At 46.1% G+C, this 12,091-nt stretch overlaps 1 protein-coding gene across 1 annotated transcript; it reads right to left on the bottom strand.

The window, feature by feature from the left end:
• Window positions 1-1,482: 1,482 nt before the first annotated feature.
• On the bottom strand, window positions 1,483-10,285 carry LOC311220431 (E3 ubiquitin-protein ligase TRIM7-like; the record flags this gene model as incomplete). The annotated part of the gene is made up of 7 exons (XM_084303959.1): window positions 1,483-2,218; window positions 4,311-4,346; window positions 5,172-5,287; window positions 5,941-5,963; window positions 8,052-8,282; window positions 8,980-9,075; window positions 9,869-10,285. 7 exons carry the CDS (start codon window positions 10,283-10,285, stop codon window positions 1,704-1,706), a joined length of 1,434 nt encoding a protein of 477 aa, XP_084160085.1. The 3' UTR covers window positions 1,483-1,703.
• Window positions 10,286-12,091: the final 1,806 nt, after the last annotated feature.

The raw sequence follows: 12,091 nt of genomic DNA, 5'->3' as shown, positions 1-12,091 counted from the left end.
TATTCCAGGGATTGCTCTTTTGCTGTTATTTTTACAGCTTCTACAGCTGCATCGTTTCAGCAATGGACAAAGCTTAGAAAATCCAGGCATTTTGCTCACCTATTCAAGGCTTGGCCTTTATAAGAGCTGCTGCAGCTTTAACTAATGTGGATTTAAAGCCAAACTCATTAAAAAAAAAAATAATAAAAAAATAAAAGACCCTCAGGATAGGAAAAAAAGAAAAAAACTCACCAGCCAAAAAAATTAGATGGTCACACCTTGGCTGGTCACCCTCATCTCTTTTTATGACTAATGGAAAGGCATCTTAAATTAACCAGCATTAATGAACCTCATTGGAAATGGGTTGTGCTTCATCTCCAGTAGTTACTGGTCAAATTTCCATTACCTGGGGCAGAGCTGAGGGCTCAGCTGTGCACAGAGAAAGCTTCTAATGATGCATTGGGAAGATAATCCTGTACACCTGGGGGAAAAAAAAAAGAAAAGAAAAAAAAAAAGGCACCAAAGCACTTCTCCACTGAGGAAATAACACAGAGATGTTTTCTTGTGGATTCACTCAATTTCTGCTCTGTCTTGGCAAAGAGTGAAGATTTCCATGAAAAACAAAGTGAAGGTAAATGGGTGATTTTGCTGAGATGTAAACAGAGACTGAGGAAATAAAGGAGATCCAGCACCACATGGCTACAAGCAAAGTAACCTCACCACGTTATTTTGCAAATGGCATTTTCTGGCAGAAAGGGGAGCTCTGGAGCAGCCACACAGGAGCACCACAATTCAGAAATACAGGTCTTGCAGGTCAAACACACCTGAGCAATGTTAACATTTGTGTTTTTTTTCACAAGAAAAGCACTTTTTTTTTTTTTTTTTTTTGGCCTTTTTTTTTTCAGAATAGCAGCACTACCTGCCCAGAAGGGCTACGGACGGAGAAACAAAGCAGAGAGCACAAATACAAGCTGATGGAAAGAACAACCCAAAGGCCGTGGTATCTATCCAGGAGAGGTCAGATCTTGGTGGCCGCATGGTTCAGATCACCCAGGACAGATGAGACCACCATCGGGACAGCACAAAACAGGCTTTGGAGTGCGTTATACCAAATTTTAGAAGGAGAACCTAAAATAAATAACCTGCCCTTTACTGTGGGGCCTTTCTTCCCAGCAAGAGGGAAAGAGGCAAATCCCCCAGCTGAGCTTTCTAGCTGATGTTACTTGATCAAAAAGAAAGCAGCTTTCCATTTTCTGGCTTTGGATGGAAGTCCAAAGTGTCCTGTCCACTCTCTTCACCTTTTCCACGGGACCTTTACCTACTGAACAGTTCATTTTTGAGGAAACGATGCTTTCAAAGGGGAGTTCTGCTCCAAAACCTCCCCACCCTGGTCTTGGGTGGGTCTTAATAATCCTTAGACCCACACAAGAAAAGAAAAATGCCCATTTGTTATCAGACTTAGAGCCCCAATCCAGCTACCAGTGGTTTCCTTCTTGCTGAGGGTTGCTTCAAGGGTAGGTTTAAGACGGTGGCTGCAAACTTCTGGGGGCTGCTGATTGTAATAGCTTTAGTTTTTAATATCTATTCTCTGTTTTAAGCTGATTTGAAGACCCCATATAGTGAGGACCCAGGCTGCGTGGTTGTTTTGAGAGTCCCTTGAGCTCATCGCGGCCGACCAGGTCTTGACCATGGATAGAGGCCCCGAGCGAAGCCCACAAGATGCCTCAAGGGCACAGTTTGATGTACGTAACCGTGGAACAAACCGAAAAGAGGGGGAACACCTTCTCCTGGAAGGCGACGTTGAAGGTGAAGATGTGCTGCATGTTGTCGGCGTTGTAGAAGGACACCTCTTCCCCTTCGTAATCCAGGTACACCCTGACCTTGTTGAGTTTCTGGTTGAGGCACAGCGGCGTGCGTTGGGGTGAGGTGACCGCCCAGTAGCGGCCCCCATTTTGCTGCACCGCCCAGATCCCTTCTTCGGGGGAAAACTGCGTCAGCCCTTTCCTCCTGACGGACTCCCTGGCCACCCCGAAGGCCCAACCGTCCGAGGCCCCCACCTCCACCTCCCAGTAATGTCTTCCCGACTTGAAGCCCGTGCTGGCCAGGACCCGCGAGTTCGTGTCGAATCTCTTGGGGTTGTCGGGCAGCTCCTGCTTCCTACAGCCCATCCTCACGCTCTTGAGGTCTGCGGAGAGGATGAGGAGGTGGTTCGCCGATTCGGGGTCCAGGGTCAGGTCCTCTGTTGGTGACAGCAGTTACAGCGATAGTAACTCAGTGAGGATTTACGAAACGAAAAACGAAGGATTAAGGATGTGCTTATTGGTTGCTAACCCATGGTAAAACCACATGCAAATTATTAGTAATTATATACAGTAAAAATGGACCTTAGATCAAGCCTTTTTTTTTTTTTTTTTTCCCAAAAAGATGTTGATATTTTTGCTTCTTTTTTTTTGCTTCTGGCTCATCTAATGTACAACACACAAGATGGGCTGTGTGCAACCCCCATCTGATAAATTTTTGAGTATCTGTCCCCAAACTGCCCCACGATGACACATCCCCATAGAAAGCTGTGACCTAAGGGCACCTTTACACACCTCGTCACATCCAGGCAGCCCAAACAGAGCATGCATATAGATGAACTTTGATCCTAACGTCTTTTCCCCTTCCAAAATCAGGCTCAAAGGAAACAGTGAGCACTTTAGTGACCTCAAATTGTGGTTGTAGTCAGCAAAGTCGCCGTGTCTGAACAAGACCCTTTGTGGCTTTGGGCACCTCCAAGATGGGACATTAAGAGCAGAAACATGGTGGCTTTTGTGCCAGAGTTTCTTTAACTAAAGGCCTTTTTGTTCTATCAAGATCCATTAATTTGGGCTTGAAAATTTGATATGAAGTCCAAAAAGATCCATGGTGTGGTTGAAAGCTCTGTGGCATTTCATAGGGGTTGGAAAAGTGATAACATGGGAAGGTTTTTTAATTTTTTCCTTCAAAGATCAAGCAGCAGATTCCTCCTCAAAAAAATAAAAATAAAAATGGGAGATTGGCTTTAAAATAATATGTCCTGTGTGCTGCACTATATCAGAACATGAGAGAGGTGCTTTCAATGTGTGTCCATTCGCAAAAGTTAGGGGGAAAGTGCAACTGCACCAGCCAAGTTCTACCTCTACACATGCACACACACCACCCCAGACATGCAGCGAGGGTTGTTCTGCTGTGTTGCTTTTAAGCAGTCATTGCCAACTTTTCTTCTTTTTTGCTCTGCCAACCCCTCGGCATTTTTCAGGATGTGGTCGGGGAGGTTTGTGAGAAGAACCTGACCCCTCTCAGCCGGATTGTGCTTGGGGAGGATCCAACCCATGTCCTCCTTTGCCTTCCCCAAGGGGTTTGCAAGACTTGTGCTGAAAAACACCACCTTAAAAGCAAGAATAAGCCTTCTCTGCAACAAGAGGGCTTTGCTGGCAGAACTCGAGCTATGCGACCTTTGCATTATGGCCAAGGGAGCTGGAGGACGGGGGCTGAGTTTTAGGGTGTGCCCCACATCCACTGCAGTGCAAAGTCAGAGGGCTCAAGGCTGCAGAGCTCATAGCTGTGTTTTCCTGGTTTTTCTCAACCTCACCACCACCAGCAAAACAACAGATGCCCCCTGTAACATTCTGGGGGAAAAACAGCCAGGTTCATCATTTAAAGAGTCAATCTGGACCAACTCAGATGGTTTGAGTGGATGCAAATCCACAACTTCTCATGTGTACCTGCTCCTTTGCTCTCTCCGAGGAGCCAGTGAGCAATTTTCCCTCCTGACACCATCTGAAAGAGGCCATCTGCCCACAGCCATGATTCCAACAGCTTTCAGCAGAACTTTAAAACATTTGACTTTGCACTGGAGAAGATCATGGAGCATCCACACCTTCTCCATCCCAAACTCCGGAGGAAATAAGAGCCCAACCACAGCTTGCTCTGAAACCTGGCCACAGCAAATATAGCAGAATTAAAGCAGGTCGTGGCTGGAAAGGGCGTGAATCTATTTTTGAGGGGTTCAAAATCTGTTCTGTCTGTTCCACGCTGTAGTTTTGTTAAGTGTAAAGAGGTAGAAAGGACCTAGCTTAGCTGTCAGATCCCCGGCGTCAGCTAGAAAAATCGGCTTTTGACTCTTGAACTGAGCAGGCTGGATCTGAAAATCATTGAAAGAGAAGATATTAAAAAAAAAAAAATAATAGAGTGCCTTTTTCTCTTTTTTTCCACTCTCTCTTTGGCTTTGCAAAACCAGCTTTGCAAATTACAACCACAATTTCAAGTCTTTGCTCCAGGGTGCTATGCCTTAACCATGTGCCTTTTACCTTTTTCACCTCTTCCCAGTTCATCCCGCAGGTTTTCTGAAAAGAAGAGACAGGCAGTAAGTGGCAAAATAGAGAGAGACAGGAAAAAAAAATGTAAAATCTCCTTTACGGGGACATTTACACCCACATTACGTTCAGCTAGAAGCAAGGGCTGAAGATGGAGCATCCCAGCTCCAAGCCAGCTTGGGCAATGGGGAAAAGCAAGAGAAGAAATTCCTGCTAAATAGATTTAAATTTTGATCAAAAAAATGAGCACAGTAACATCCTATTTTATTAAAGGCTTTCTTAATGTTTTATTATCTTTTATTATTATTTTTTATGTGCCCTGCGGTATTTTGCTCTCCTCATTGTACTATGACTTGTGAACTTCCAGCACAAGCCTTGCCTATTATTATTGCTCCCGGGCATAATTTGCGTTTATTTATTTATTTATATTTATTTATTTTTCTTTCAGACCTGCCCTTTCTGGTTCTCCAGCCCTTCGGTTTCCTTCCCAAACCTCTCAGCACCATCTCGTGGCTTTGCGGCACTGCTGCAAGGGGCTGGGTTTTAAACGCAGAGCCTGGCTGTTGGAGCTGCAAACCGTGGGCTGTTTGCCCTAAAATGGTTGTGCTCAGGTTCATCTTTTTGTTCCTCTTTGAAATAAACCCTTTATCTTCTTCACTTGTGACCCTGGCGGCTTTCCTGTCCTTTCTCATCTCCAGAAGTCCCTTCCAACATAATTTATTCTCCTATTTTGGTACCGCTGGCCAGGCATGAGCTAAGGCGCCTCGAGACATCTGCAGCATCCCCAGCGCTCCTCAGCCCTTTCTCCTAAAGGCCAGGCCTATTTAAAACCCCCCCGGTTTCGTTTCCACGTACCTTTGAATTTCTTTACGACTTTCTCAAGGACGACGGTCTTGAGAGAGAAATTGCAGACGTGCATTTTCATATCCGTGCACACGGGTACAGGCTTGTGGCTCTTCACATCGTCACTTCTGCAAAGAAAAAAGAGAAAGCAGGAAAGAAATCGTTGCTATTCCCCCTGTTTCTTTTTTTATTTGTAGCTGGCAACGTGCTGTGCCCACCCCAAATCTTGTTAGCGAGGAGGAACTGCAGAAAATTTAGTGGCAAATCTGGAGAATGATTTCCATCATGGTCTATCCTGGCCCTGGTGCACTCACCTCCTCCTCTTCCATTGCACGTGCAGGTGAGTTCTGGCTCTCAGAAGGGGCAGATCCCAAATCTGAGTGATTTAGGTGAACCTTATGCAGGCTGAGGACATCAGGGTTTGCACATCACCCTGTTAAATCCCCTTGTCTGGTTGTAAAGGGGGTCAGTGCTACATTACCTCCACCCAGCTGCTCCTACTACAGCTCTAAGGGCTTAAGTGGTGCCCAAAGCATTGCCCTGGGGTGAATTATGGATCAGAAATAAATCACCTCAAGGGTTCTGGTCTCATTTGACATTTGAAGAAGCTTTCTGCTAGGAAAAGAATTTCTGATGATGCTCTTTTCCAAAAAGCTGGACCCAGGGCTTGATCCAGGTCTACCCTGGTGCCTCTCTCTGGCATCTGGACTGCGAGCAGTGACCTTTAAACAGGGCTGGTGGGGAAAAAACATGAAAGAAAGGGAGAAGCAATGCTCCATACCTGCTTATGATGCTCATTACATCCTAGAAAGGAAAAAGAGAGATGGAGTGAAATACCTGTGCAACCCGTGCTATGTCCCATATGGCTCATTGCGAGCAACTCCCCTTCATCAAACCCATCCAGGACATCCCATCCCTTATGGCTGTAACAAATCAACGTCCCAAATGTTTGTTTTCAGTTCCAGAAGACCACAGACCCACCAAATCCCACCCAAATATCTGCTTCTGAGGGGAGCAAGCAGCCTTGCAAATGTACAATATCGTACGATATTGTACAATGTACAAGATTCCAGCTTTTTGGCTGTAGTTGTGATGTGGTTTTGGTTGGCAGGTTGCCTTTGGAGGTCTGCATTCATCCTGCACACCTATTTCTCCCTGATATCTGGAGATATCTGGTCTTCCACGATGTAGTCACCACCAAGAAGAGTTTAGGGCTCCTCCGAGGATTGATTTATCCCATCATGAGACAGATACTCCAGATTCACTCCACAGGGGTGAAATTATTCGCCCTCAAGAAGGGTTAATTATGGAGGCAAATTACAGGTTGAAATATCCTTACTACCTAGTTGCTGCACGGAGAAAATTCACAGGGATGAAAACCGTGCTCAGCCCTATGTATTTGCCCCTTCTGATCACTTTGAAATAATGTTGGAAATTGAAATAATATTTGAAATGATGTTTGAAATAGTATTTGTTTTGAAATAAAAAGGGACATGAACTGTGGCAAGCACATCAGACCCAATCCTAAGGCAACAGAAAGCCATAATCAGGGAATGGGATGGCTGAGGATTTCCAATGTGACCTTTTAGGAAAAAAAAATAAAAAGTCACCTATTGTTATAGGATCGTTTTCATGTGCGTTGGTGAGGGCTGAGCAAAGGCCATGTGAAATTTCTCACCCATAGCCAAGTACTGGAGCCTCGCTCAAGCTCTGCAAATATTTACAGTGCTCTCAATGCTGCCTGGGAGGGAGTTTAACCCCGTGTGCTTGGAGGGGAATTTAATGCCACTGGGGGAATTTCACCCCAGAATATTTGGGAGTCAGATGTCCCACTCTGACAAAGGCTGTTTAATACAGAAAAACACATTTAAGCAACCACATGGCACTCAGTTGACTTTAAATAGGGGAGAAAAGGGGGCAATTGATTTGGTTGAAAGCGCAGAGCTAGAAAAGCTGGTTTTGATTAAAAAAGAAAAAAAAAATGCACAGAAAATCAGCAAGCAGATCTGTGCGTACATCACATACCTGCTCTAATCAAAATCATGAGCAATTAAAAGCACGTCCATTAACCTTTTGCTATTTGGTGAGGAACAGGGCTGCCTGGTTTTGGGGTGGGCAGTTTGGGTTGGATTTTCCAACCCCACATCATTGGGAAAGGAAAATTTAGGTAACACAGAGGGCTGGGGTGTGTTTTTTTTGCAAAGCAACCAATGCCTGGACTCCATCTGCTCTTTTCCTCACGCCTTCCAGGTTTGTAAGAGCTCATTTTGACTAGAAAACCCCTCTCTGTTTTCAGGTCCCAGACAACCTTTTGCAGCCAGGGCTCCGCTGTGATAATTGGTGAGGATTTGCATCCTGCTGGGCTCCACGTGCCACCCCACAGACTCCATCCTGAGCCCTCGCCAGCTCCGTTAAGCTGGAGGAACGGACATCTACGACTTGGCAAGCCACAAAACCTTGTGCCTTGAAAACCCATCAAAGCCTGGATTTGCAAAAGGTTTAAGGATCCAGGCAGTACCACTGTGGTGGCTCATCATGTAAGGTCTAATTCAGGTGTGACATGGCTCAAAACTGGACTTTATGGGTGATAGAAAGGTCCAGATATATTCATGGCAGGAAGATTTATCCACGAATATTAAAAAGGAAAAGCACACTTCTTTTTTGAGGTGTTCCTCAGCCCAAAATAGTTGTTTTGTTGTTTTAACAGAGCCTGGGGCACTCAGACACTGCCATGCACTATCTGCTCATTAAAGGTGAAAAAAAAAAAAACCACACTTAAAAAGGACAATTATCCTTAAACCACCTCTACAGGATCCAGAATCACATTAAAATAAAGGGGATAGAAGTGTCAAGACTCATACTTGAATCCTCATTTCATTGCAAATACCTCACCTTGAGGAACTCGAGCATGGGCTGTTGGATTTTCTCCTCCAGCTCCGTGATGAGCTTGTTGAGGAGCGTGATCTCCTTGGAGAGGTCGGAGATGTTCTCGTTCTGCCTCTTGGCGATGCTCTTCTCCATCTTCTCCAGCTGCCCCAGGAGGATGTGCTCCTGGTCGTGCAGGAACTGCCGTAGCCCCTCGAACTCCACCAACAGCTTCTGCCGCTCATTCTCTATTGTTTTCTAGGAGTGAAAAGCACCAAAAAAAAATAAAATAAAAGGTGGCTTGGTTTTTCTCATGTGACATTGCATTGCTGAGTGATGGAGGCTTGAAGACAACAGCGTTCAGCTTCTGCAAGACCTCGGTTGCATCTCTTCATCTCCCTGCTCCCTATGAAAAGATTTTTGTTCAGCAGTGAGTTAAAAAAAACAAACAACTGGGGCAGGTTTCTCACCTCCATGGAAGATCTCAGGTATTTTTTTCCCTTCTGCACTGAACAATTGGGCTTTCCTTTTCTCTCCTGGGGTAGCAGAGAGCCAAGCAACACTCTCCAAGTGTTGATGGTGGCCAAGAGGTTTCCCCAGTCCCTGTCATCAGCTGCTGCTCCCACAGCCCAAACTAGGAGAAGGGGTTGTGTAGGAAAACCTAATCACATCGGGATTTTTCCCCCTCTGAGGGCATCTACGCTGTCAGATAACCCTCAGTCCCTGTCTCACCATCATCTCCTGCTTGGGAGCTCTACCGAAATCCCAGGTTCAGCTTGGATCGTCATCACAAGCAGACCAAATCCCCTCTGAGACAAAACCCAGGGGCAAATGGGAAGGATTTACCCCAAGGAATGCAGCTCTGGAAGCACAGACAGGCCTGTACATGATGGGAGTGTTCAACATACTCCCCTCCAAGCATCCCAACCACCCTGGAGCATTGCACTGCACGCACCAAAAGCTCCTGGGTTTTCTTATCATCGTTCACTTTAAATTCCAGCAGCTCTTGCCTCTCCTTTTTCAGGAAATCCAAACGGCCCTGGATTTTCTCCTAGGAAACAAAGCAAGAAGATATTACCATTTTGTTGCTTTTCCTTATTACTGCTATATATATATATTTTTTGCTATCTCATTCTGCCTGCGCACAACTTGTTCTTCCAGCCATGCAAATGCAAGCAGGATTGCAAGAAAAAAAAAAAAAAAGAAAAGAAAAAAAAAAAATTTAAATGGGGGAATTTGCTAGCTCAGCTCTGCCCACGTGCAGCCGGGCACCCACGTTTGCAACCTTCACTGGCAGCCACAAGCTTGTGTGCTTGCAGCAAGCACAAAAAAACCTCCGAGGGGAGACAGAGGATGGGAAGGGAGGGTACGTGGGCTGCTGTCATGCCACGTGCACACCTAGGCAAGCTTTGCTCCTGACATGAACTCAACCTTGCCTTCAGGCAACGTCTTTGGCTACTCGCCCGCACCCAAAATAGACGTGGGTGTTTGCTCTGCCAACAAGGTGGGTGCCCGCGGGGGCTGTTGGCAGCGTGGCTCGAGCCTGGAGCTTTCACAAGAGTTGTTTTTCCACCCCTCTGCCCTCTCCCTTCTGCAGAGCAGTAATACACGAGAGGTTTGGGTGTATATAGCAAAAAGGGAGATTTTTCCAAGTTCTTGGAATTTTGGGGGAAAAAGCAGCACCCGGCTCCTCGCAGGGTTCAACATTTCCCAGCACTGGGCTTGGGGGAGATCCCATCCAGGTGGCATCTCAGGGACTCGAGTGAGGACAAACAACAAAAGGAAGGTGAAAAAGACCACACAGACACCAGAAGGGTGGACGGACAGACAGCCGAGACAACTACCTTGTACTCCTCGGACGCCTCGTCGACGGGCACCACGGCGTGAGGCCGGTGCTCCCGGGACCGGTCGCACACCACGCAGATGGTCCTGCGGTCGTCCTTGCAGTAGAGCTTCAGGGCTTCCCTGTGTTTCGCGCACAGCCCATCCTCCTCGGCCCCCTTGGCCCCACGGAGGGCGAACTGGCTGATGATCTCGGCCATGTTCGCCAGCTGCCGGTTGGGCCTGAAGCTCTTCTGCTGGAAAACCTCCCGGCACTGCGGGCAGGGGAAGTCCATCTCCAAGTCCTTCCAGCTCTTGATGATGCACGCCCGGCAGAAGTTGTGCCCGCACTCGATGGACACGGGGTCTTTGAAGAACTCCAGGCAGACGGAGCAAGTGGCTTCGTCCTGGAGATTGCCGGGCAGGAACATCGCCGCCATGGCCTCTCTCCTGCGGGCAAAGACCGATTTCAGCGGGGTTGGAAGCGGAGCATGAATGCTTGGCACCCGGCCCCGAGTGGGCGTTTCTTTTCCAGGAACGAGCCCGCTGCCCGAGGTCACTTCTGCAGTGTCCGGTTTCTTTAAACCGGTAACGAAGACCTCAGTTTTAGGGCACGATGTAGAGGTAGGAAAAAACACAGCAAGAAGACAGCCCCGCTCTCTGCTCCTCCAAAAAACATTTGCATCTGAGCTCCCTACGTGTGTTTTTGTTGTTTCGTTTCCCCTCCAGGAAAAGGGAAACTGTTCAGGACACAGATGCCGACGTCAGATCTTGTTGCCTTTTGGCCGAGCTGGTGCAAAAGGCAAGATCTGAGTCCCGAGGTGGGTGTTTAGCAGCTGCTCTAGGCCCCGATCCAGGTAACCATCTGAGCTCTTGTTAGAGCCCCGTCTCACCCTCTAGTGCTTCAGATGACTTGGTTGAGCTCCAGGGCTCAACAGGGGCCATAAAAAGCAACAGGAGAAAGGGAATACACTCAGATGCAAGGTCTGTATCAAAATCTGGCAATAAGTTTCCTAAATCCATAAAGATTAAGCTCTGGATGGAGGGTCCTGCATCTCAAAAACACTTTTTTTTTGCCTTCTGGTAATCCCATGTGCAACTTTCAAAGCCTTACATTAATGGGGAATGATTATATAGGGCCTTTCCTGGATGGGTTTGCAGGCTGGGATTTGTCCATATTACGGCTGTCTCCACACAAGCAGCTCACCAAAGCTCTTGTTAGGGAGAAGGGAGGTAAAAGGTTAACAAAATCTTGTTATTTGGGTTCACATTAACAAAAACACAGAGAAGCAGGCACTTCTGGGGGGGTGATTCATCTTTTCCTAATGAGGACATGAAAACAGGTCAAGTGATCCCATCCATACAAGCCAGCTGAGCTGACATCTCCAAGCTGAGATTCTTCCCTTGGAGATGTGCAGAGCCAGGGGGAAACAAACCCCAACCCCAGGCACTGCATTAGCAAAATAAATCTTGCCCTGATGCCAGAGGTCTGGGAAAGGGTTTCTGATTTATAGCAGGGATGGAATTGATCCTGATGTCTTTACAGTTGGGAAAAACCTCAGATAAGAGACATCCAGCCTCCATTTGAGCCTTTTTTGCTATGTCAAAGCTTTTATGGAAAATGCATTTCCCAGCATCAGGTGACATCTGCAAAGCAGGAGCTGAATTTTGCATTTATTCCATCCCAGACTTGCTCGTTTGGAACTAGAAATGAACTTTTCCAGGTTGGTTTAAACTTTGTGCTGGGCTTTCTTGGCGTTTTGGTAAAGAATCCCGCTTCTTCTTGGAAAATAAAATCTATGTACCCATGCTTGTTATGACCCATGTTAGTTTGTGATCAGAAATAACACACAACAAATGACTCAGGAGAACGGCAGAATACATATATATTTATATGTATATATTCACACACAAGCTTGTATATATATATGGGTGCATATATATATATATATATATATATATATATGTACACACATATGCATCCCTAGAGATGCAATATATACCAAATTATGTACACAATTCCCTAAGGGAAAGGGATTTCCACCTACGTAAGTGTTTTTTTTTAATTCTCACATACATCGATTTTTATTCATACCCACATCATTCCCTATGGGCTGGAAATTACTTTCTCTTCCAGCTAGCATTTATGCTGATCTATAAACAAACATAAAACTGTATTGATTTTTTTTTTTTCCCTGTGCCACATATGTATTTTTCATCATAAAGTTATGGAAAGGAAGAGGTGG

Source organism: Netta rufina (assembly GCF_964035555.1).
Source record: "Netta rufina genome assembly, chromosome: 31".
In the NCBI taxonomy this organism is placed as follows: Eukaryota; Metazoa; Chordata; class Aves; order Anseriformes; family Anatidae; genus Netta; species Netta rufina.
The sequence above is the reverse complement of the archived record's forward strand: the minus strand, read 5'-3'. Positions and strand labels throughout refer to the sequence as shown.